Here is a 27,266-nt window from a genome sequence, read left to right as displayed (position 1 = left end):
AGTTAATATCTTTTGGTATAAATATCCCATAATACAATGAGGACAGCTGAGGCTTATAGTCCGGTGCGGCTTATCTATGAACAAATACCGTTTTCGTGCCAAATTTGGTGGGTGGCGGCTTATAGTCAGGTGTGCCTTATAGTGCGAAAATTACGGTACCTCTATGTTTTGGGTCATTGTCATGTTGCAGGGTCCAGTTTCGCTTCAGCTTTAGCACCCTCTGATACGCGATAGATTTCATGGTAGATTCTATGATGGTGAGGTGGCCAGGTCCTGCTTAAGCAAAGCATCCCCAAACCATGTCACTTCCACCTCCATGCTTCACAGTAGGTAAGTGGTTCTTTTCCTGGAATGCTGTATTGAGTTTTATTGGTGTCCAAATAATTCAATTTTAGATTCATCTGTCCAAAGAACATTATTCCAGAAGTCCTGATCTTTGTCTGCATTCAATCTGGCAAACTTCAGTCTGGCCCTCATGTTCTTCTTGGAGAGCAAATTTTTCCTCCTTGCACACCCCCCATGGATGTTAAATTTGCGTAATGTCTCTTTCTGATTGTAGAGGCATGCACTTTCACATCAACAGTAGCAAGAGCCTGCTGTAGGTCCCGTGATGACATTTTAGGGTTTTTGGAAACTTCTTTTAGCATCTTGCGGTCTGCTCTTAGGGTGAACTTGTTTGGACGGCCAGACCTGGGCATATCCGCAATTGAATGTCCTCCACTTGTAGACTATTTTCCGGACAGTGGAATGGCGGATTTCATATTCTTTTGAGATCTTTTGAAATCCCTTACCAGACTCATAAGCGTCTACAATCTTCTTTTTGAAGGCCTCAGACAGATCTCACCATGCTGTTTTCTCTCACTTCAACTGTCAGTTACTGTTGAAAGTATTCTGCGTTGAGGAGTGATGCAAACCTTCTTCAGACCCATGTCAAAGACTGGTAGATGGCTATAGCTATTGTGTCCTTTTTCGTCAGATACGCATTTTTGTTGATAAATTTGTTTTAATGAGTAAAACAATGTTAATTTTTGTTGTTTACCAGCAATTAAATCACTTTCTTTTCCAGAGATAAGAAATACAAATTCAGACATTGATATGTGAACATTTCTTAATAAAGAACTGAATACTTAATGAATCCTATTTTTTCACATGACTGTATGTTAACCAAACAACTGCACTTTGCAGTTAAATCCTTCAACAGAAACAAAGTTTTCGTCAATATTAGCCAGTATACTATACGGAATAACACTAGTATGGCAATAATTACTTTCATTTTTGCCGGGCCTCGGTCCAACATACATTACCATTAATATACTGGACTTCATAGTCCCCAAAATAATGACTAATGTATGCAGAATGAATATGACATCAAATGCACTTTTTTCTTTGGGTCAATTATGAATTTGGCATTGTGCAGCTAAGTTCCCTACAAAGGGGCGTCTGAGTGGAGCGTAACCCGAGCATCGGCGGAGGCGTCGGCCTTGGAGTGGCACCAAAGGAGGGTTTGATAGCATTTGGCACGATACTGGACGGCAGCCCTTATTCCCTTTCAAAAGGAGCTGCCAGTCACAACGGAGGGGAAACTATGTTATAAAGGGCCACCAAACGAGGGCCCCGCGGAAGCCCGACACCCGATCTCCCCCCGGCCCCACCTCGCCTCCCTGCAGACCTGGCTCCCTTTTGTCCCACTATTTCATATCTGTCAGTGCCCACCAGGTGCCCAACAACAACGACGATGAAACCAAGGCCAGGCATCCATCCGCTCTAACATGGGGAATAAGCAGACAGTCTTCACGGCAATGCAGCTGGACGCCTACCAGGTTAGTGTAGCCGACGTACTGACTTGCCCAAAAACTTTGATGTTTTTATTTGAAAACTCCTAAAATTAGCCAGTTTTTCCCTTATCTGATTTTGAAATAAAATTGATAGCAACTAAAGAGAAAAAAGGCTTTAGTCATAGCTACAGTAGTTTGTATAAATCTTCATGGAAACAAATGGAAGTCTAGAGAACTGGCAAACATAAATTAGTTTTTTGTCAAAGACCACTCCCTAGAGTTGGGGCTGAAAACACATATCCTGATACATAACCAAAAACTGAATACATGTGCAAAAAAACTTGCAAAACGACATTGAACCATCAAGACATTACTATATGAATCACACCACATTCTGTGTGGGTAAAGAGTTCAATGATATATCGATCTGGAGCAATATGTCGGTTGGTTAAGATTAGTGCTGCAACGATTAATCAATTAACTCAAGTATTCGATTAGAAAAAAAGATTCGAATTAAATTTTGTTGCTTCGAGTGTTCGTTTAATTCAGTACTTCTCAAATAGTGGGACGGGCCCCCCCAGGGGGGCACAGAGCAATGCTCGAGGTGGCGCATGTGACCTTGGAGAACATACATTTTTGTCATACTAGAATTAAGTGTAATTGCACATCCACTCAGTGGGTGGCAGTGCCGCTCTCATTTTCAGCGTGTGCACAGTATTTTTGAACAAAACAAGAGCACACAGCAAAGAGCTCTGGAGATATGAAAACCTTAGACAAGGAAATATGACGAAGCATATGTAGCATTTAGCTTTTGGCTTCGACTTTTAGTACAGTGGGAGACGAGGAAAGACCAGACTGTTTACTTTCGCAGCGGACAGCATTATTTTATTTTTTTTTTTCAGCGAGTGCCAAATATTGCCAACAATCCTCCTGCTTTGTTAGTGTTACATCAGTAAACCAGCGAGCACTGTCAGCATCATATAAGGTGGCATTCCAAGCTGCTCAGTGCAAAATAATAATGAATAAAATAAAAACTGTCCCTCTGTCCAATGACATTGTCCTTCTTGTTGTATTAATTTTTGTTTTTCGGTCTATTCGACATATTGTCCTAATGAGTTAATCAATTTGAATGTATTATTATTTATTGATTTTATTTTTCAGCATCAAACAGTCAAAAAAATGTATCTTGGGTGTATTTTAACACAATGGATGTGTTTTTTTTTGTGTTTTTTTTTTTTACAGTTTATTGTAAGTTGATCTTTATTACTTTTCTCTTTAATATTAAAAAGAACACAATGTATGTTATGCAGAGTAAAGAGTTGTACTTATAATAAAAATAATTGTATATACAAATGATACTACAGTATATTTACAGTGGTGGCAGAGAGTTGGGGGGGCGTGGAACGTTTATGTCTACCTGGGGGGGCTAACAGAAAATAAATGAGAAGCACTGGTTTGATTAAAGTGGCGTTGTAATGGCTTATTTTGAAAGTGTTTGCATTGAGTTTTATTGACTTGAGTGGATACACTGCCCTCTAGTGTGCCTCATTTCACATGGCTGAATCCAGCTGCTCCATGTTAAGACCAACATAAGCTAACTTTTATTTTGAGCTAATGTTTTTTTAATGCATTCATAATTTAGTTTATAGCTATATTTAGCCTTTTTTGTGGGAAATTGTGCCCCAGCCATTTGCTAAGAGCATTGTGTTAAAAAAAAAAACCAAAAAAACGTTAGCGTTCTATAGCATTTAAGCTAGCGGAATTTTGCTATGAAAGTTAGCCAATTGTTCTTTTGTTGTACATAGATCTTTTATTTTTCATACAGTTTGAGGCTCAGCTCAGGTATTTTAATGTTCCTTATCCGATTACTCGATTATTCGAACTAACTAGTTCATCGATTAATCGACTACGAGAATAATCGATAGCTGCAGCCCTAGTTAAGATAGCATCGAATAACAAATTTTTAAATTTTAGTTTATAAGAATAGGTTTATTCAAATGTCTCAACTGTTTTGACAACATAATTGTCAAAAACTTCACAATTGCCTTATATTTTCTATTAGGGGTGTGACAAAATATCGAAATGGTGATATATCGTGATACTTTGTATCCCAAAAGGTTATCGATATGCTCCTGCCAAAAATCGAGATATCGTTTTAAAAAGGTGGCAATGTTTAAAAAAAAAAAAAAAATCTTTCCCAAAATCTTTCACCATAATAGTGTCTCAGGTAACCCTACAGATGCTACTGACTGTGCTCAACGCCCAATCCATTTAGACTGGGAACGTTCGTTCATTTGAAATAGGGCTGCAGCTATCGATTATTTTTGTAGTCGATTAATCGATGAAATATTTCGTTCAAATAATGGAGTAATCAGATAAGGAACATAAGAAAGTAAAATACCTGAGCTGAGCCTCACACGGTATATATAAAAAAAGATCTATGTACAACAAAAGAACAATTGGCTAACTTACATAGCAAAAGTCCGCTAGCTTAAATGCTATAAAATGCTTACACTTTTGTACAATGCTCTTAACAAAAGGCTCAGACACATATTCCCACAAAAAAATGGCTAAATATACACCTTTAAACTAAATTATGAATGCAGCAAAAAAATCATTAGCTCATACAAAAACTTAACAGGAAACAGATGGATTCAGCCATGAGAAATGAGGTAGAGGGCCGTCTATCCATCCAAATCAATGCAAACACTTTCAAACAAACCATTACAACGCCACTTTAATTGAACGAATACTCGAAGCAGCAAAATTTTATTTGAATCTTTTTTTTAATCGAATATACGACTTAATCGATGAATCGTTGCAGTACTAATTCGAAACCAGAGCATTCGCAGTCATTCTGTCCAATTTTCAGGGCATTTACAGGTCACTTGCTGTTCATTTTAGGGCATTTACAGGTCATTTCCTGTTAAGTTTGAGTCAGTGCCTATTCTTTCAGGTGATTCCCAGGTCACTTCCTGTTCTGTAACTCAAAATAAAAAGGAAGTGACCCATAAAATACCCCAAAATCAACAGGAAGTAACTGAAAATCAACAGGTAAATGACCTTAAATGGCCCAAAATTACCTCATTGCCTGGCATTGGCTGCCAATGACGGCCATAGACGTTCAATCCGTTCGAAGTGGGAGGGATGGCAGCGAATGAACGAATATTCGTTCACTGCCCCCCTCCCAGTTCAAATGGATTGGACGTCTACTCGTGATAAACTCATTCCAATTCACAGCATAAGCTTGTTTTTCTGTTTATTAGTTGTTTGTAGAATATCCTTGAATGATTTCCTGACCAATGTATCGATAATCGTTGCATCGCCATACCGCTAGATCATCGTTATCGTGAGATTTGTATTGCAAATCGTATCGTATTGTGAGGCAACAAGACGTTACCACTATTTTCTATTGCTTTACACTGGTTTTAGTAAAACTGTAGGCCTACATATAGTATCGTATCCAATCGATCGAAGGCCCTTGAATCGAATTGAATCATAACAGACAGTAATATCGACAACTATCGTATTGTCATTATAGTGATAAATTACAGCTCTAGTAAATTTACCATGAAAACATTTTGGTTTGCAACTTTCCTTTTAGGACTGTACATACTTTACAAGGAAAGAAATTCTCAGGTGAGTAAATGTTGAATGGCCTTTATTGCCAATCCAATTTTAAGCTACATTGATAACACAAGATTAACATTCGGCTTCCCTTTCATTCAGACTCTTCCACCGCTATCACGATCTGGCGCCGCAGCTTGTTCCCCTCGACTACACTGAGCAGCCAGATGTGAAGCTACCATACGAACTGATTGGCAGCATGCCCGAGCTGAAGGTAGAGAGACACGCGCACTTGCCACAACCCCGCCAACACTCCGGCTGCCTCCATAATTGATGAGCAATTCATCCACAGAATTCTTTGAAAAGGGCTCCTGTCACTTGACTCCTTTCATAACTTTAAGAATGTGACTGCCACACAAATGTTAGCGAATGGGAAAGCCTATTAGTTCTTGAGTCTGCAACGATCAGATTCTGGCACATCTTTTTTCATAGTAAATTCTCCAAATGATCATTACACCATACCACATTACATTACCCATCTGTCAGTGTTACCAGTTTCCATTTGGGGCTCATTTGAAAATTCTGGAGTTCGTCAAAGACTTGGAATTTTCCACCTCCTTCCTCGCAGTTGCAGTTGACATTACAGTGAATCCATGCATAATCAAAGTAGGGAACCTGTGAATTGACAATTTCAGATATTTTTTCTCGCCAATATTTACAATTTACTTACCATACTTTTCGGACAATAAGCCGCTACTTTTTTCGCTCATTTTGAATCCTGCAGCTTATAGTCCAGTGCGGTTTATTTATTGATTTACGTATTTGGGCTAATAGGTTAACACTTTATTATACAGCGGTGTCATAAGACCGTCATGATTATGACATGACACTATTATGGGCATTACTGAATGCTTATGACAGATGTCATTAAGTGTCATCCGGCAAATTATGTCACTAACTCCATTTTTGTCCAGCGCTGATCTTTTACAATCATTCAAAAGTATGATAATTTGCCGGATAACACTAAATGACATCTGTTATATGTATTCATTAATGCTCATGACAGTGTCATGTCATAATTATTATTGTCTAATGACAGTCTTATGGCACCACTGTCAAATTAAGTGTTACCAAATACCATAACTAGCAATTAATTAAACAACTGGAACAGTAACTGAAGTTAATTATTGATTTATTTGTGTTAATAGGTGACAGTTTATTTGACGTCGGCGTCATAATACTGCCATAAGACCGTCATAATTCTGACATGACACTATCATGAGCATTAATTAATGCTTATGACGGATGTCATGAAGTGTCATCCGGCAAATTATGTCACTAACTCTATGTCCAGCTCGGATATTTTAGATCCATTCAAAAGTGACATAATTTGCCGGATGACACAAAAAGACATTTGTCATAAGCATTCATTAATACTCATGGCAGTATCATGTCATAAGTGTGATGGTCTTATGACAGTTTTATAGCACCATTGCCAAATAAAGCATTACCAAATACCATTGCTAGCAAATAATGAAATAATTAGTACAGAACATGAGTTTTGATTGTTATTTAAATCTGTAGCGCTGCAATGCATGCTAGGAGGCATGGTGAATGACAAGTGTTGACAGCAGGTGGCAGCAGAGGTTGACTGTCTCACCCAAGGGAGCAGTGAGGCCAAATGAAGCTTCTTGAAGCAATGATGGTGGTTCATTTGGTTGAAGACAGTTCATTTGATTGAAGACAGTCTTAGGATGCCACTGTCAAATAAAGTGTTGCCGCTTAATATCTTTTGGTGCTAATATCCCATCATACAGTGAGAACAGCTGCGGCTTATAGTCCAGTGCGGCTTATCTGTGAACAAATACCATTTTCGTGTCCAATTTGGTGGGTGGCGGCTTATAGTCAGGTGCGCCTTATAGTGCGAAAATTACAGTATTTTCAGAAGCGGATCTAGAAAAATATTTATGGAGTGGCGAGAGGGCGGAAGGAATCCTAACCCAACATTTCTTGATGCTATAATACACTGATTCTTTGGACAATGTGACGATTAATTGAAGAGCCTTCGAATGATTTAATACAAAATTATGAAGACATTCAACGCAATCAGTTTAATCTACATCCATTCACATATAGCAGTTAAAATAATACAAATCGGTTTTGATGAGTATGACAATTTTGCTGAAACATTTTTTCTAATTATATATATATACTGTTTTTTTTTTTTACAAAATGGCATCTCGAAATTAAAATTACATTTTGATCAAATTCCATTCAATTGGGCTTAATAGATCGAATATATATTGAACTATACTATATATTGAAATGTAATATTTTGAACCACATCGATTAACTGTTACACCCCTAGTGTCAACATATGGCAGATGTGTCACATATTGAATCAGAATTTGTTAAGAAATCGTATGTAGACACGACAAAAAGGCCAAGTGATATTTACAAACTGATAGAGAAACCTAGCTTCATAAATCTTTTTTTAGATTAGTACAGTGGTACCTCTACATACACATTGTAATCTGTTCCAGGACCTGGGTTGTTAGTCGACATGGTCGTATGTCGAGTGGGATTTGCCCATAAGAATACATTATAATTCGATTAATTCGTTCCACAGGCCAAAAAACTATGCTAAACCCTTCATAAATACTGCAGGTACAGTACAATTATGAATAGCAATGCAAATAAATTATAATAATTACAAATCGGACTAATATAATAATCCAACAAACCGGGTTGTAATGTTTTGCATGCTGTTCCTGAACAGACTAACGAAAGAGTGAGAGCAGTGCGGATGAGATTTTACTTTCACTTCATGTTCTGTTGTTGTTGGCTTCGACTTCGGCGGACAGTTGCAGTGTTGTGTTGCATAAGTTGTGAAATAAATTATCAAAACCCCAAGGAATCTGGCGACTTTCTTGCCGATGTTACAGTAATAATAATAGTGATAAATCAGAAATTAAAAAAGCATTTTTACTGTCACCTTAACTTAAATGTCAAAGTTCTGTCCAATTTCAGGCATGCGTTTTTCCTTTCATTTTTCAATTCCAACAACCATAATCTTGTGGTGCCATCTAACTGTTCAGGACAACCCGTTCCGCCAGAGGATTGCGGAGGTTTTTTCTGAGGATGGCCAAGGCAACATGACTTTGGACGACTTTCTCGACATGTTCTCAGTTCTAAGCGAGATGGCACCACGGGACCTCAAAGCATACTATGCTTTCAAAATTTATGGTAAAATTTAAAAGTGGACATTTTACAGAAAGCACTAAAATACCGATATTGACCCGTACGACTTGCTTCTTCTACTTCTATTCTTTTTGGGAAGACTTCAACAATGACGATTTCCTCTGCAAGTCAGATCTGGAGAAGACTCTGAACAAGCTGACGCGCAATGAGCTGACGGAGGACGAGGTGCGCATGGTGTGCGAGAAGGTTCTGGATGAGGCCGACATGGACAATGATGGCCGTCTGTCGCTGGAAGACTTTCAGCACATGATTGTCCGGGCACCAGACTTCCTCAGGTTGATTAGTCTGTACTGCACTACACTAAATTTGGACATGGTAGCTTTCTGTTGAACAGATAGTTTTGAACAATATACTTGTTTTAATATAAATATTATTTTGGGCAATACAGAATTATACTACAGTCCCTGACAAAAGTCTTGTCGCTTATCCATTTTGTAGAAACAATTGGTAATAACCTGACTTTTAATTATTCAATTGGTTTCAAAAATGGCTCATATGAAAGCTAAGACCCTCCCAAATGATGTTGAATGTACAAAAATACAGTGGGGAGAACAAGTATTTGATACACTGCCAATGGGTTTTTCCAGTGGCAGTGTATCAAATACTTGTTCTCCCCACTGTATATCTGTTTCACTGAAAAAAGATTTATCATTTAATGAAGACATAAAGGTCAAATTTTGGCAAGACAAAAGTTTTGTCGCCTACAGAAAGGAGTGTGAAAATTGGACAAAAAAATGTACTTCAAAAACAAAAATATGTGACATAACATAAGCAAATTAAGTAGTGGTGCTATGAGATCCAAATTTAATATTCTGGTAATGCATGCCTCCCAGAGTTCATCAACATTCTTGGGTTTCGTCTTCCATGCTTCCTCTTTCATCCTGTTCATGTCTGGTGGATCTTGATCTTCTTTGCCTTGAGGAACTTCGAGGTAGAGATTGAAGTATGCAATGGAGCACCATCCTGCTGCAGAATTTGTCCCTTTTTAAGGTCGAGTTATACTTCCGCGTCAGACCTGCGCCGTCAAGGAAGACCCGATTTCCGATCCTGCGCCGTAGCCTGACGCGGTCCTATTGATTTTTCAAACCCTAGCGTCAGCCTAGCGTCACGTCAACGCATATGACGTGGCGGAAATGGACTGTGATTGGTTCGCTCAGACTGTTGTTTCCGGTTCAGCGGGAAATCACCGCCATTTTAAAACATTATTTTTCTACACGCAAAAATGGACCAAGCCGACGGGAGTATCATCGAAGAGCAAGTCTCGTCAAGACATTATTATGATTGCCACATGGCAAGGTCGGCGATTGAAAAAAAAAAAAAAATGGAAGAACCACCGAGACGCGTGTCTTCGAAATCGAGTGGCCACATGAAGCGGTGACCCAGTTGGCTAAAAACTGCCAACTTTTTATCACTTTATGTCGTATTTTTGGTTGGTGCACTTCATCATTTATTGTGTACATATGTTTGCTGTGAGTCTGTGACTTACTAATGTGTCACACTTCAAGTATATGAAGAATAAAGCACAGGTTTGGTGTCAAAAGAGTTGTTTTGATCTTTAATTTTCACTAACAGACAGTTCACACACGATTCATCATCACTGATTGAGAGTGCTTCGGTGCTTTTTATGATAACGTTAAAATCAAGGCTCCCAACGCAGTTTGGGAAGTTCCATAGACGCCAGAAATCTGCTATGGCTTCCCACTGGCTGGTTGTAGGACACGGGAAACAAATCGGGCTGGAGGGCTTTGCAGACCTTGGACACAGTGCTCGACGCCAGTTTGAAGCTAGCCACCACAGCTAGCTGTCTCCACCCGAGTCTAGAACTCTCTGTGCGGCATCAAAAGTCGGCCAGACCGCCTCGAAACCGTCTTCTGCGTCTCCTGCCCCTCAACATTTGAATGATCAATATTAATTCAATGTTGATGACCAGAAGATTTACATTCAAGCGTTCCATCTTACATTGTTTATTTTTTCTCCGTTAAACTAGACAAGAGGACGTCAACAAGCATGCCCCAAAACCGTACAAACATAACGCCACACTCCTCTAGTGGCTTGGCGGTGAATTACAGAGCAACGCGTCACCTGGCCGCGCGTAGTCGTTGCGCCGTCACAACACGCAGGAGTATAACTCAGGCTTTATGGTTAGGAATGTAAGAGGCAGCTAAGATTTGTTGATATTTCAGACTATTAATGTTGCCTTTCACCCTGCAGATCTCTCGCACACCCCCATACTGGATGTAACCCCAGACCATGATTTTGCCACCACCAAACTTCACTGTTTTCTGAGTGAATCTCGGGTCCATGCGGGCTCCAGTAGGTCTCCTGCAATATTTGTGGCGACTGTAGTGTAATTCAATGGAAGATTCATCTCAAAAATCCACCTTTTGCCACTTTTCCAGCGTCCATCCTTTTGACAGGCTGTGGGCCTTGGCAAATGCCACGCGGTTTTATAATTGTCTGCACCGAGAGATCCGCAGGGTGGAAGGCAACATAAGTAGTCTGAAATATCAACAAATCTTAGCTGCCTCTTACATTCCTAACCATAAAAAGGGACAAATTCTGCAGCAGGATGGTGCTCCATCGCATACTTCAATCTCTACCTCAAAGTTCCTCAAGGCAAAGAAGATCAAGATCCTCCAGGACTGGACAGCCCAGTAGCCTGATATGAACATCATTGAGCATGTCTGGGGTCGGATTGAAGAGGAAGCATGGAAGACGAAACCCAAGAATGTTGATGAAATCTGGGAGGCATGCAGGACTGCTTTCTTTGATGTTCCTGATGACTTCATCAATAAATTGTATGAATCCTTGCCAAACCGCATGGATGCAATCCTTCAAGCCCATGGAAGTCATACAAAATATTACATTTGGATCTCACAGCACCACTACTTAATTCGCTGATGTTATGTAACATATTTTTGTATTTGAAGTACATTTTTTTGTTCAATTTTCACATTACTTTCTGTAGGCGACAACACTTTTGTCTTGCCAAAATTTGACCTTTATGTCTTCATTACATGATAAATCTTTTTTCAGTGAAACAAATATATTTTTGTACATTCAACATCATTTGAGAGGGCCTTAGCTTTCATTGGGTATGAAAATACCACCGCTGAATGCAAACATAAATTAACCTATTGACTTTTTTTGTTGTTGTTGTTTTTAAGTCAATCTCAGTAGAATTGAAGTTTGAGAGAAAGAGACAGGGTTTATTTTTTTGGGCTGGGAGCGTGTATATGAGGGGAGGGCTTTTGACATTGAAGGTGAAAGTAAAAGCGATTAAGGTTGCAATTAAAAAAATAAAGCTATTTAGAGGAATGTAATTGTATGAGAATGATTTTAAGTAAATGTGCCACTCAGGAAATTATTTATACCAAAGTTGTAAATATAAGAGCAAGACAATTTTTTAAAATGTTTTTTTTAATTGATAAACTCTTTCAAGGAGGAAAAAAAGATTTTAAGAATGAAAAACTTTTTTCCCCTAGAAATGAGTTCTAGCGTTACAAGGGGTTTTATCTTCTGATAATAGCCATTCTTTTTTTTTTTTTTCTTTTCAAATGGCCTGAAAAATAAATTTCAAATCTATTGATTAACAATTTGTCATGTTTTCTTGTTCTCAGCACCTTCCACATAAGAATATAAAGGAAAGGAAGGCAACTACCCCATCAGAACGGACATGAAATACTGACAACTGAATCTGAAGTGGAAAAGTGCTCAAATTGATGTTTGAGGATCTTTGGATTTTTTTTTTCCCCATTATTTAAATTTATATATATATTTAGTCCCTATAAAAAAAACTTGAAACATCAATTTTTGTTTTCAATCTACGAAAGCTCCAAATACATTTGACTGAAGAAAAGACAGGGAAGATGGAACCTTCCACAGATCACGTCAGGCCAGCTGTTATGAACGCTCTGGGTCCATTGCGGGAACATGAACTGGTTTGACTGACTTTCTAGTGAATGCCTGCCAGGAGGAGGAAACATCAAAGCATGTTTGCTTTGCTTTTCTTTATTCATCCCAAAAAAGTAGACATCTCTAAAAACTGCTGATACATATCTTCACGCTGGAAGTAAAAAGTACAGTACGATAAGTAGAACTCTCAATAGAATATTCACTGTTATGTACTTCATGTATGAAATGCACGTGAAAATATGAATGTAAAAATACACAAAGTCAGATTTATTAAAAAAAAAACAAAAAAAGTAATATTTAGCCTGTTCACGCAGGATGTGTGGCTCATAACACACCACAACATTGTGTGTCTCAAAAAGTAGAACAATAAAATACCTGGATGAGCTGAGACACTACAGAGTATTCAGGCCACACTGCAAATAGAAATAGATCATTTTTTTAAATGTATTATTATTTTTGCAAAGTTTATAGTCAATATACAATGCTAATAATTTTCAGAATAGTGATTTGGAAATACAAACTTTTTTTAATGGGAAAAATATTGTTGCAATCTTATGAAGTTTTTATAAGGGTGTTTTATACTTCATTATGTTTTAGACAAAGAATAATTTGACTTTACAAAAATACTAAATTATATGAGGAAAGAATTATAGAAACTAGGTAAAATTATTTAAATTTTTTATTTTTAAGAAAAGTCAATCTTGCATCGTTATATTTCTTAAGGGTTTTAATGTCTTCTAATTTTATCTGTTTTATTTGCTGTTTTGACTTTTAGCGAAATGCATTATTTTTTTCCCTCAGTTTTATTGTATAATACTTTCCTGCCTATTATTTATCATGAACTATTTTTTGTTGTTGTAAAAAACTCGGGTTTTTGTACAGGGCTATTTAAATAAACTTGAATTTACATAATGTTATCTTTAATGTATTTATATTTAAAGCAACACTTGGTAACATTTTAGTTTTGGTCGATTTTAGAGATGTCGGTGGACAAAAGCGGTAATGTTTTGCCTTGAGGAAAACTGCGTTTTCCGTGAGGACTAGCACTGCGTTTCCATTGAGGACCAGCGCACACCCGCACAGTGTTGTAAAAATCATGACGGTCACCTGCAGATGGATCAAACAACATTTACGTTTCCAGTGGCTGTGTGAAGGATGAAAAGTAATAAGGTAATGAATCCAGTTGTGACTAAACAATAGCATATGACAGTTAGCAACCCTGCGGCTTAGTGTAGCTAACCCCGAACCCCAAAAGTTGAATTTGGCATGAAAACGGCATTTGTTCATGGATAAGCCGCACTAGACAATAAGCCGCAGCTGTCCATACCGTATTTTGGGATATTTACACCAAAAGATATTAACCGTCAACACTTTATTTGACAGCGGCATCATAAGACTGTCATGAGACCAAATGAACCACCATGAAGCTTTGAACCAATTGGCTGAAAAGCTTCATTGCTTCATGAAGCTTCATTTGGCCATCACTGCTCCCTTAGGGGAGACAGTCAACCTCTGCTGCCACCTGCTGTCAACACTGTTTTGTCCAACATGCCTCCTAGCATGCATTGTAGCACTACAGATGTAAACAACAATCAAAATTCATGTTCTGTGCTAATTATTTCTTCAGTTACTCTTCCAGTTGTTTCGTTAAATGCTAGTTATGGTATTTGGTAATACTTTATATGACAGTGGTGCCATTAAGAAACTCATAATTATGACATTACACTGTCATGAGCAATAATTAATGCCTATAACAGATGTCATTTAGTGTTATCCGGCAAATTATCTCACTTTTGAATAGATGTAAAACATCCAAAGTGGACATAAATGGAATTGGTGACATAATTTGCCAGACGACATTTAATGACATCTGTCATAAGTGTTGAGTAATGCCTATGATAGTGTCATGTCATAATTATGACAGTCTTATGACGCCACTGTAATATAAAGTGTTACCTATTAGTCCAAATAAATAAACAAATAAGCCGCACTGGACTATAAGATGCAGGATTCAAAATGAACGAAAAAAGAAAGCGGTTTATAGTCCGCAAATTATGGTAATTAGTAGAGGTAGGAATCTTTGGGCACCTAACGATTCGATTACGATTACTATTCAGAGGCTACGATTCGATTATAAATCGATTATTGATGACCCCCCCCACCCCCGCTATTAGCTGCTTTTAATGTTTTGTACATTAGTTACAAAAACTGTTAAAAAAAAAAAAAAAAAAACTCAAGTATCAAGTTAACAGTTAAAAACAATTATATACTCAAATCCCCATTCTTTATCAGCAGCTTTAAACTACATTCAATTAATTTAATGTTGTGAATCAACCGTTAAAGTTGTTAAAATTGCTCCCGTTATTCCATAATTTCCCTTCTGTCTACTTTCGACATGTGAAAGTTTTAAAACTATTTTAAAGATAGATTCAAGTCAATATTTTGCCGATTTAGGAGTATTTTAGATAAAAAGTTAATTAGGTTCGCTTGGAAGGTTCGCTACAACAGCCTTGCAGGGAAGTCTACTGCTTTAAGATGGCGGCCGTTTACTAATGCTTTCTAGCTTTCTGTGCATGTGCTGCTAACGCCACCGAGTCTTTCATTTTGCATCTAGTCCCATATAAATATGATATCTACCAAACCATTATGTGGACGTAGTTTGTAGCAGCTGTCGGCAGCAGTCAGGTATGTTGTTGTTGTTTTATCTCGCGGCATGAGTTGAGCTAGAGCCTTGAGTTGAGCATTGTCATTACCCGAGGGGCCGGGTAATGACAAGCATGATGTTTAGCTACTCTCGCTCCGTTCCTCATTGCGTCCCGAAGACCGCGCGGCGTGCTGAGTGTGTTTTACTTCTGCTTTACTTGACATATTTCAATAATCGGAATTTGGATGTTTGTGAATCGTTCTCGAATCTTCCACGGCCGAATCGCGAATAATCTAAGAATCGGAAATTTCACACACCTCTAGTAATTAGTGCCGGTGAAAGCAATACAGACCCCTTCAAAATATAAAAGAGGTTTCACTCAAGTAGTTGTCAGTCGACATATCGCAAATGTTATGAAAATATTTAATTAAAGTTGAAAAGTTACCTAGTGTTACTTTAAAAGGGAAAACGGGGTACTGGTAGCGAAGTTGAAAGTTCACCAATTCATTGAATTCTGAATGTGATCCTGACTCCTTAATTAACTGTCAAATTGTGCCTTTTTTTGCCTTAAAAGACAGATTGTAAACTCACGAATTTACTTTATCCATTTCTATCCAATATGGCTCGAATACACCTGTGACACATGTTAACACTACAAAAAAAATGTCCTACTTAACTATCATGTTGAACATTTACAAGTGCAAAATAAAGGGAGCTTTAGTGATACGAGAAAAAAATGTATCACTAATAACTTCCTGACCCAAAATTCTACGATTGCATTGATATTAATTTTTGTTTATTCAGAAAGCATTCTGTATTTGGCTCAACACTAGAAAAGGTCAACATGACTAAAAGAGCACTCACACTCACAGGTCCAAGCATCACAATGCATAACCGCACTGAACTATAGGACAAATGGACACACGTGAGGAAAAAAGGTGCAGGAATGAAGTGAGAAGATGTGTGCGTGTTTGAGGTCTGGCGATACGTTGAGATTACAAAATAAATGAATGACGACAGAAAAAATGAACGGTTTACAAAAGGAGAGCTCTGACATTGATGGAAGCACAAAAAATTAATGCAGAGCTACTGTATTGTATTGCATTTTGAACACCTAAAAAGTACTTCTTAACTTATTGTCTGTCAGCAACAAACATCCAATCCATTTGAATTGGGTTGGGTTTAAATGGACTGAATGTCCATTGCTGTGAATAGCAGATAACGAGTCAAAATACTGACTACATGGGATTGGGATTATATGACAACTGCAACAGTACTTTTGCCTTTTTGTTTTTTTTAAACAAACAAAAAAAAAAAATAGAAAAAAAAAGCTTCTTTTTTTATATAAATAGATGAGGCAGAAATCAAAGAAAGTTTGTCAGTCAAATACTGCGCTGGGTTAACATACGTCAGTCATAAGAAGCATTACGCCCCCTTATATGACGCTATGGAAATGTCAACTGGATTTTGTGGTAAAGTGCGAGAAGAGCCAAAGAGGAAGTAGGGAAGGTGGATTTTTGTTCAAACTGCCAGAAACATTTTATCTTGACTCAGAATTAAATCTGAATCTATCAGGTCAAGTCTATCAAGTTAAAAAATATCATTAGCATAGCATATTTTTCACGAATTTTAAGTGTCACCATTTTTTGTAGGTCCATTTTCCTACTTTGGCAGAAACCGTTGCCGCTGTTAAATAGATGCGAGCAAAACTACGCCATAATCCCTATTGGCTGGCTCTGTGGTTGCACGTGAAACAGGCTATTGTTAGAAATGCTGGTCAAAGAAGTCCAATAATTGCCGTTTTACCAAGCAGCCGGCAGGAAATATATTAATAATACATAATAGTAATGAAAAGAATTAAATGGGCAAGCCGCCAATTTAAATTGTCAGTTGTGTGCTCAATAGGCATCGAAATTTCACCCTTGGACTCTGAGGACATTTTTAGAACAATTTTGGCAATTGAAATATCTGCCAAATTTCACATAAGCAGTGAAAACGGCTTTGGGTGCAGAATTTTGAGAAAGAAAATGCTACCAAATCCAAATTCTCATCTAAACGACCCTAAAATGGCTGCTTTAATCCAACACGGCAGATATCTTCTTTTTTTATGTGTCTTAACATAGGCATGCCAACCCAATTTCAGGACACTGGCTCTAGCTGCCGAATTTTCCAAATATTGCTAACAAAATTAAATTTTCACCAAAATTACTCTTAAACAGCCACACATCCACTGTCACTGAAGGCAACAGATGTCCAATCCATTAGAACTGACAGTGTTTGATGAATGCCAACCCTCCCAGTTCCAAAAGATGTCTATTACCATCAATGGCAATGAACGAGTTGATACATCAATTTGCAGTCCAAAAAGTAAAGTTAACTTTTGGTGTTGAATTTTAGCACATTTTCATTCGAGCAAGAGAGCTTTGAATCAAAATGTCACACTTCTTGTGTGTTTATATTCAATTGAAAAATGATGCTGTTCTACTGACAATCAGGATTGTCAGTTTTTGGCAGAAATATGCCCCCCCCCCCCCCCCAAAAAAAAAGTTGACATACCCAATCTGGCGACCAGGTAAAGTATGACAAAGAAAAAGGAACAAAAACTGCGGTACAAGCCTGTTATTTGTACTACATCTCGTCGTTGCCGTCCTCCACAGAGCGGGCCGCAGAAATCTCTTGTAAATGGAAGAGATGGTCCAGCTGGAAGTGCTCAGAAGAGGCGGGTATGCTTTTGTGCATGAGGAATGGGAAACGAAAGGAAGTGCTCCCAAGCAAACAAGTCTTATTTGGGCTTGAGCGGGTTCTCCTGTAAAAAAAGGCCTCGTGGTCCTCAAAGGAGGCTGCAGTGAAAGAAGCTGCTTTTTTTCCGTGGCTCCAGAATCTTCACTCCTTGGCTGGTCCCTTGCGGCGTGTTTCCCTCCTGCGCCAACATAAACGGTCAACACTTTTATGGGAGAATTCCAAAGTGTTGGTGCCTGCTTTTTTCCCTCATAATTAGGGTTGGACATCGTTTGAAAATTGAACGATTCTGGTTCCGATTCCATGTTTCGATTCCGGTTCTGAACAATTCTTGATTCAGATTCTTTTAAGAGGCAGGGTAAAAAAAAAAAAAATACAAAGAGGCAGGGTAAAAAAAATTTAAGTTTAAAGAATTATTATTTTATATTAATGTCTTAACTTCTGGATGATTTTTTAAATTATATGAATTTAAAGTTAATTATTGTTATGTTATTATTTATTATATTCATTATTAATATAATGAATATGAAGTTTATGGATTATATGAACTTCTCACAGGGCTATTTTTAACTTGTATATAAATATCAGTCTTTGAACTTGAATGTGATTAAGTTTCTGTCCACAGAGTGCACTCTCACAAAGATGTTTATTTTTCAAAAGCTCACTGAAAAAACATTTACACATATTCTTTAACTATACATGTACCTTAGCTGGGAGTTACGACGAAGCATTAGTAGAAATTCTTCTATTGATAATAATTAGATCTTTTAATACTGTTGATCTAAACCCTAACCTTTAACGGAGGCATCTACTGCCTTAAGATTGCTGCTGTTTGCTAACGCCAGTAAGTGTCATTTCCCATCCGGACAGCAGAAGAAACAAGTAATTTATTGTTTTACTTACCTTTCTGACTGGTTAGAGTACCGAAGCGTCACTCGGCTATGCTAATCGGCTCTTGTATTCCAAGAAGCTGGAAGTGTTTAATCATACTGCCACCTTTGCATGATATAGTTGTGTTGCAAATGTTACACTGAGCTGACTGGTCTTTTTTTTTTTTTTGTAAAGTTGAGCCAAACTTTTGAGCGCCGCCTCACCATATCCATGGTTGTAATCAAGCTGCAGGGCACAAACGCGCGCTTATTGTGGCTTCCTCTTTGTTTGTTTTCGTCAACAATTTTTTCCCGCTCGGCAGTCAGGGCATCGAAACATGGAATTGAAATTTAAAAATTTGAACGGTTCCGGGTCCCATCGATGTGCGATGTCCAACCCTACTCATAATAATATGTAAGAATACAATAGCAACAATTTCTGTCATCTAATCTGTATAAACTGCAGCAGCACAAAATTGGCCAAAACCCTTTGGAAATTATCAGACAGAATGACACATTTCTGAGATACAGATGAATTTGATGAGGGCCCAATTCATGTCAGACATGTCTAGTAAATCTCAACTAACATTTAAGTAAATTACATTACTAGAAAAATTACTATCTTTCTTACCATTTTCGTGTCCATTTTGGATTTGATGTCCTTAGCGAGTGTTAAAAAGGCCTGAAAGGTAGACTTGTTGTCACATACAGTACGGTAAAGTGCATGTACAGTATAAAACAGTATAACTATTATCAAAGACGGTTTGTAACCTACACTCTCAACGTTGATGTTGGCCTTCGCGCTCGTCTCCATGAATTTAATGCCGTATTCTAAAGCAAGCTATGAGAAAATGACAAATAATCAATTAAAATGCTTATAAATTCCACAAAACAGAAACATAAAAATAAATATACAGTGGTACCACGACAAACGACCGCTTCAATGCACGAGGGAAAAGGTGACGCTTACCATTGAAGTGAGGATGGAAATGAGAGAAAAATATGACCGTGGTGTAAATGTCCGTGAATTGGCACGACAATACGGCCGTAGAATGTCTACGACGGTCCTCCTCACACCTCTGTTCACCAATCTTTATAAGTTAAGGTGACAATTACTATGGTGGTAACATCGCCAAAGAAATCGTCAGGTTTTTAATCATTTATTTCAGAACTTTTGCAACACAACACGGCTACTGTCCGCCGCAGTTGACCGTAATAACAACATTAAAAAATGAAGTAAAATCTCTACCACACCTCTTTCACGGTCACGCGTTCAGGTACAGTACGCAAAACACATCCCCCCTCATTAGAACCCGATTCGTTACATTATGTATAATTATTCCAATTTATAATATATTTGTTTTTTTATGTGTAATTGCCATTTGTAATAGTACCAGCCGTATTTATTAACGATTTAGTGTAGTTTTTCGTGGCTGTTGAACGAATTAATGGAATTATAATGTATTCTTATGGGAAAATCCTGCTCGACATATGACCATTTCGACTTACAAACAGGTCCTGGAATTAATTAACTTCGTATGTAGAGGTACCACTGTAATCTTTCAGGCTCTTCCTGACCTTCTCGCCTCTGTCTTTGGTCACCTGTCGCTTGTCATTGATGTCACATTTATTGCCGAGGACCATTTTCTCAACGTCAGAAGACGCATGCTGGAACAAAACCAAAATTTAATGCGAATAGTCAAAATTTTCCTAAAAAGTCATAATGTTTCAAGATTTACAAGTGCAAAAGTTTACCTCCTCTATGTTTCTGATCCAGTTCTTGATATTTTCAAATGACTTCTCATTGGTAATGTCATAAACAAGCATGATCCCCTGTAGAATAAATAGCCAAAGTAAAGTTTGGTCCACAAACAAACATTTTTTGGTATTCTGTTATTACTAGGGGTGTAACGGTACACAAAAATCTCGGTTCGGTACTCGGTTTTGAGGTCACGGTTTGGTTCATTTTCGGTACAGTAAGAAAACAAAATGCAAAATATAAATGTGCTAGTTGTTTATTACACACTTTTGTGCTTTCAACAACAGGCTAAACAAAGCTAGAATTCAGCTCAAAAAGTAGCGGGTATTTAAAGATAATCCAACAACAATTTGCCTTTCAGACCCCAGGGTATTGGTCAGCTTTCTTTCTGAAAGAAAGGAGAAAAAAAGTCCTGAGCTAAGAGAAGGAAAATCCCAATGACAAAGATTTTAACATGTATTTTACAAATGAAATGCCTCAATGAAACATTTTTCTTATGAACGGTTTTCAAAAGCTTTATTGGTGGATTTTCTCAAGTTAAAGCGCCACACAGAAATTAATAAATTTAATTGTGTAAGCAGGATGTGTGTATTATTCTTTTTAATTACAGGTGTTTTAGCTCATTTCAATTTATTTTATTTAAATGGGCTATTATTTATTTTATTGTGTGTTTATATTTTACAAATGTGATTTAGTATTCATTTATATTGTATATTTTATGTTGTATAACTTTAGTTCCTATGTGAATATTAGTTCCTACTTGTTTTGTTGTGGTGGGAGGGTTTTGTATTGAACACGGGGCCGTGTTGGTTATTATTACCGTAATTTCCGGCCTACAAGCCGCTACTTTTCCCCCTCATTTTGGGTCCTGCGGCGTGTGCAATGATGCGGCCAATTTGTGCATTTTTCTGACGGCTGCTAGGGGCGCTCGAGCATGGAATGTGGGAGTGAGACACGTGGAATATATGCGTTGAGGAAGACACTAGTTTGCACTATTACCGGTGGTTTGTTTAACTTTGTGCGTTGTGCATGAATAGAGGAGGCGGACCCTTGTCTTTGTGCATGAGTAGAATTGGCAGACCCGCATCATGGAAAATGCTAGAAAAAATTAAATTGGCCATTCGAGTTGTATGGAAGCTTAGATGACTAGCAGCGAGAGATCGTTTGCCAAGACTCGCCGCATGCGAAGAGCAGCTTTTTCACAGGTATGCCGAGGGAGTCTGGCAGCGTGAAGTGGTGTACTATGAAAGAAGTCCGCCATCACCAACAGGTTTCGAGGGGCCAGTCTGCTGCGTGACGAGGAGGATGGCACTGGCTTAGGAGCGCATTTTCCTCATTATGGGAGACATTGAAGGCGACAACGAAGGAGAGACTGAGTAGGTGCGTGGCGAAGTGTATCTGGAGAAAGATGAAGATGAAGGTAGCTAACAAAGACTTTATGTTTTTAATTACCAGCCCACTTAGTGCTGTTACCGCAGTGTTGATGCTATGTAACTTCCGTGCCGCCGCTATATAACTACCGTGTTTGCTGGCGCTGTTTGGAACGAAAAGTTGAGGTGTGTTATTAAATATTTTGAAAACTGTGTATTTCTTTGTCAATATCTCTATGTCTATATCTATGTTACTAAGTGGGCACACGCGGCTTATAGGCAGGAGAGGCTTATGTATGTACAAAATGGTTTTTCCTTTAAAAATGTACTGGGTGAGGCTTGTAATCAGGGGCGCCCAATAGTCCAGAAATTACGGTATAGCAAAGAAGACAGCAGTAAATCAACAAAGACAAGTTAACTGTGCCCCGATCTACCACTCAAGAGATCTGATGGACTCAAAAAGTGGGTTACGATTGCATATTAGTTTGAAAATCGACCGGATCCACCGTATTTTTACACAAGTGACTTCCGGCCCGATCCTAGCTACCGGTAGCAGTATTGACGCAGGAGGGCCGCGTCTCGCGTCAGATAATAAACTCTGCCATTCTTTTCGCGTGCGTCGCGTTGAGCCGCTTCTGGGATGCATCTAACACGCGGTCGCACTGCGACTGGTGTGCAATGGCTGATTGACATTAACGCCCGCGTTTCACTGCGTTCTCGCGGCGGCCACGTTGTCGCGCCGTTGACGTTTCTGGGTTATACTGTCCTACCGTGTTGGTCCTCATTATAGTAGAGAAGACGGAGTAAATATAATCTACACAAAGAAATTGTTACCCGATCGACTCACAGCCTCAAAAAGTAAGGGTTATATTTAGGCATGTGCCGGTATGAGATTTTGACGGTACGATAACCGTGAGCAAAAATACCGCGGTTTCACGGTATTGAGATGTATGGGTTTTAAAAAGAAAAATTTTTTTTTTCCATTGAACAGGATTTTTTTTCAAAACATATTTGCAAATTGGAACATGAATATAATGTGAAAATAGATAAATTAACAAAAAATAACAAATATTTTATATAAAATTAAAATAAATAGAACCTAGACTATATTATTAGAGTAAGAACAATATAATTGCTATAAAAAAGTAAAAACACTTCTAAATAAAAATATATACTGTATGACTTTTTTTGAGGGGGGGGGGGGGGGGGCTCAAGTGAAGTTTCGCCATTTTCAGCCACTGTGTCAACTCTGGTCTACATGATGCCATGCCTTTGTGTTAAAAAGAACAAAGAATTCATAAGTTAATAAGTTAGTTAAAATGTATAAGTTAGTTTTATAAATTAGTTAAAATGTAAATATTGTTTTTTCATCAAAAAAAAAAAAAAAAAAAGTGAGGAGTGAGACCTCCTTTCTCAATTAGCGATCTTTGCCGCGATCCTTTTTCTTTCCCCCTTCATTCAAGCTTGTTTCTCACTCAGCGGCTGTGAGACATAAAACCTCGACGAAGCTGCTCTCCCAGCTTAGCCTAGCCTAACATTCGTCTTTGTAAGTTTTAGTTAGTTTGTATATTGAATTTGAAAGGAAAATGTGTGTTTTGTTTTTGGCGAACTTTTTAACGGTGCTACTGCTATCCTGTTGAGCCTAATCACACGTGGAAAAATCGAATTGTACAACGTTTTAAATGTATTCATTTGTATATTTCACCACGATTTGAGAGCTCAATAAATTGAAGAAAAGTACGCCTTGTGTTTGGAGGGTGTCTTTTTGGGTTTGCTGGCTGTTTAGCAGAATAGCGTCACTGACACTCACGGCAACAAACAGGGGAAAGGTGAGCGCTGCCGCACCAAGCCATTTCGGCTGCATTTTGGCACATGAAAAATAGCGAATACCGTACTAAGGTATGACGGAAAATTTTAGTGGTTTTGAAACCGCAACGTTTTCACACCACAGTAAACCGTGAAACCGGTAACCCGCACATGTCTAGTTATATTACGTCAGAAACCCGTTCGGTACGCGTCTGTTCCTAACCGACCACCACGTACCGAAACGGTTCAATACTATTACATGTACCGTTACACCCTTAGTTATTACGACACACAAACTGACCATCGCCCCTCTGTAGTATGCAGTCGTGATTGTTCGAAAGCGCTCCTGGCCAGCAGTATCCCTGAAGAAGATCACACAGTGATTTATTGCAGTGTTTTCAAACCATTTTTGAGCCAGGGAACAAACTTTAAACTTGACAAACTTCATGCAACAAGAATGTCACACCCTATGATGCACTCACTGATTTATTGTCAGTTACAACCACTAGCAAAGGAAGGAAGTGAAACTGACTCTCGAGTAAATAAGCAAAATGAATATCATGAGCGTCAACTTACCATATCTGCAACTTGATCTTCTTGCCGTCAAGCTCTATCGTTCTTATCTTGAAATCTATGCCTGGACGGACAACAGTAGTACACGTCAATCATAGTGGCCGACTCACTTGATATGCTTAGCATAAATAACTAGATGGCTCCCAATGACGGCAATAGACGTCAGTCCATTCGGACTGTGAGGACTGGCAGGTCCCAGTCCAAATGGATTGGACGTCTATCACCGTCAATTGCAGTCAATGAGTTAGCAGTTTGAAAAACCACACGAGTACAAGGTGACTATTCTGCATATATGAGCTGGCGTTAGCACTGAGAGCTAATTGTAGCTAACCACTGGGTGTTTCTATACCGATAATAGTTAGGGGAAAATAATAGCAGTGCTAACTACTAGCAATGAGCCCGCCAGTAAATAGACTCCCCCTGTATATTCGCGGCTGGTAAATTTTCTTTGACATGCCAGTTTAAATCCTCTTTAAACTTACCTATGGTAGATATAAACGTAGAATTGAAGGCGTCCTCGGAGAACCTGAACAGGACGCACGTCTTTCCGACACCAGAGTCTCCGATTAATAGTAGTTTAAACAAATAGTCGTACGTCTTCGCCATATTGTTGATACTGAGTGCGGAAGCGGCGCGCCCGGTGAAGCAGAGGTAAGTCAATGGTATTCGTGTTGGGAAAAAAACAGCGTCCTCTGTAAGGCTTGGAGGATAACTGCATCTTACGATAGCTTGACAAGGTCTTTTTTGCTTAATCTAGTAATGCAGTGGTTCTTAAATTTTCTAATTTTGCCTTTTGCTGTTGATTTTCACGTTGGTAAAATAAATGAAACTAATTTCACACTGTTCCCTTTTTTCCATTTCTACATTCTCATTTTATTGTGGCATCCTTTTATCACATACTATTTTCATGATGTAAAATGGCGCAAATTAAGCCTGCACAATATATCGTTTTAAACATGTTTTGTTTTACTTCAGAAAAGCAGAACTTGTTAGATGCTGGATCACGTGACCGATCAGATCCGGTCACGTGATCAGTAATCGGACTAATCGCGCCATTTTTCAGAGGATTGGAATCAAGATTTTAATTACACAAATATATCCATGTTTTTCTGCTTCATCCTCTACAGCGCCACAGCCTCTCACTCTCCCTCATGCTAGGCAGTGCGACCAAACTGACTTTCTTACCGTTAACGATGATTGACAGGTATGTAACTTTGATCTGGCCTGAGAAGCCTGGGTTTTTTAATTATCTACATAGTTAAAGCTGCCAGTACGTCTATTATACTTCCTTATTCCTAGTGCGAGTCAACCTTCCACCGAGCAAACAGATTTCTCCTCCCATTTGACAGAGGGCTAGCAGTTGAAAGAAATAAAGCCTGTAAATTGAGTGCAAACCAGTCCAAAACCCTTTGCCTTGATTTAGTCAGCGTACAAAATAGGGCTCTGTGTTTAACCTTCACCGAACTCCTGGGCTTACCCACCGAAACCATGGGTTTCGATCGAATCCCAGTTAAGAACCACTGTACTAATACAAACGCAGATATGAGAGTAAAATAATAAAATACTGTCATGCTCGATATAAGAACACAAGTGCCCCCCCCCCCCCAGAATAAATTTTGTTTTTCCAAGAGTGGATATTTTTTTTTGCCAACACCACACAAAGTGTACACATTTGTCACAAATCACTCATTAAACAACAACCAACCTCTGGTCATTGATACAAATGCCTTGATAACCCAAATCTGTTGTGTCATCGCTAATAATGCTTATTGGTTCAAATTGCACTTCACAAACCCCAATAATTTTAATCAACAAAAATTTTAACCGCAATTAAAAAAAAAAAAACTCTTTTGATTACCTTTCTTTGTCGTTAAATATATATACAGTGGTATGAAAAGTATTTGAATGTTTTGGAATTTCTCACGTTTCTGGATAAAATCACCATCAAATGTGATCTGATCTTTGTCAAAGTCACACATATGAAAGTACAGTGTCTGCTTTAACTAAAACCACCCAAACATTTATAGGTTTTCATATTTTAATGAGGATAGCATGCAAACAGTGACAGAAGGGAGAAAAATAAGTACGTGAACCCTATGCCTAAAGAGACTTAAAGAGCAATTGAAACCATTTTTTACCAAACATTTTAAGTCAGTTACTGATGAGCGGTTTAAAGCTGGCCTGCCCACTATAAAACACACAACTGGTAAGAAATGTCGTGATGAGAAGCATTGTCTGATGTGCCTCATGGCTCGGTCAAAGGAGCTGTCTAAAGACCTGCAATCAAGGGAATTTTGATTTGAATAAAGCTGGGAAAGGATAAAAAAAAAATCATCTCTAAAAGTCGGGATGTTCATCAATCGACAGTCATAGGAGTTGTCTACAAATAGAGACGGTTTGGCGCTGTTGCTTCTCTCCCAAGGAGTGGCCGTCCACCAAAGATGACGCCAAGAGTTCAACGCAGAATACTCAGAGGTAAAAAAGAACCCTCGAGTGTCTGCTAAAGACTTACAGAAATCACTGGCACAGTCCAATACCTCTGTGCACACATCAACTATATGTAAAACTATGGCCAAGAATGGTGTTCATAGGAGGACTCCACAGAGGCCACTGCTATCTTAAAATAACATTGTTGCTCGTATGTTCGGAAAAAGGCACTTGGACACTACACAGGAGTTTTGCATAATATTTTGTAGACTGATGAAACCAAAGTTGAATTCCTTGGGAGTAACACACAATATCATGTGTGGAGGGAAAAATGGAACAGCGCACTAACACCAACACCTCATCCCCACCGTGAAGCATGGTGGAGGGAGCATCATGATTTGGGGCTGTTTTGCTACCTCGGGGCCTGGACAACTTGCAATCATTAATAGAAGAAGGAATTCAAAAGTTTATCAGGATGTTTTGCGAAAAAGCTTAGGCCATCAGTCAGACAGTTGAAGCTAAAAAGAGGATGGATGCTGGAACAAGACAATGATCCAAAAC

The 27,266-nt window shown here is 38.4% G+C and overlaps 2 protein-coding genes across 2 annotated transcripts; one reads left to right on the top strand and one right to left on the bottom strand.

Moving 5' to 3' along the window:
• The first annotated feature begins 1,721 nt into the window (after positions 1-1,721).
• On the top strand, positions 1,722-12,442 carry cib3 (calcium and integrin binding family member 3). The gene is made up of 6 exons (XM_057857908.1): positions 1,722-1,820; positions 5,380-5,414; positions 5,505-5,616; positions 8,441-8,588; positions 8,683-8,878; positions 12,224-12,442. The coding sequence occupies exons 1-6, from the start codon at positions 1,770-1,772 to the stop codon at positions 12,243-12,245; spliced, it is 564 nt and encodes a 187-aa protein (XP_057713891.1). The 5' UTR covers positions 1,722-1,769; the 3' UTR covers positions 12,246-12,442.
• A 1,625-nt stretch (positions 12,443-14,067) lies between these two features.
• LOC130930151 (ras-related protein Rab-8A-like) lies at positions 14,068-24,926 on the bottom strand. The gene is made up of 8 exons (XM_057857907.1): positions 24,761-24,926; positions 24,282-24,342; positions 24,007-24,067; positions 20,526-20,603; positions 20,349-20,438; positions 19,546-19,611; positions 19,402-19,452; positions 14,068-18,082 (listed from the first exon to the last, which is right to left on the bottom strand). The coding sequence occupies exons 1-8, from the start codon at positions 24,882-24,884 to the stop codon at positions 17,993-17,995; spliced, it is 621 nt and encodes a 206-aa protein (XP_057713890.1). The 5' UTR covers positions 24,885-24,926; the 3' UTR covers positions 14,068-17,992.
• Positions 24,927-27,266: the final 2,340 nt, after the last annotated feature.

Source organism: Corythoichthys intestinalis, chromosome 14 (assembly GCF_030265065.1).
Source record: "Corythoichthys intestinalis isolate RoL2023-P3 chromosome 14, ASM3026506v1, whole genome shotgun sequence".
In the NCBI taxonomy this organism is placed as follows: domain Eukaryota; kingdom Metazoa; phylum Chordata; class Actinopteri; order Syngnathiformes; family Syngnathidae; genus Corythoichthys; species Corythoichthys intestinalis.
The sequence above is the reverse complement of the archived record's forward strand: the minus strand, read 5'-3'. Positions and strand labels throughout refer to the sequence as shown.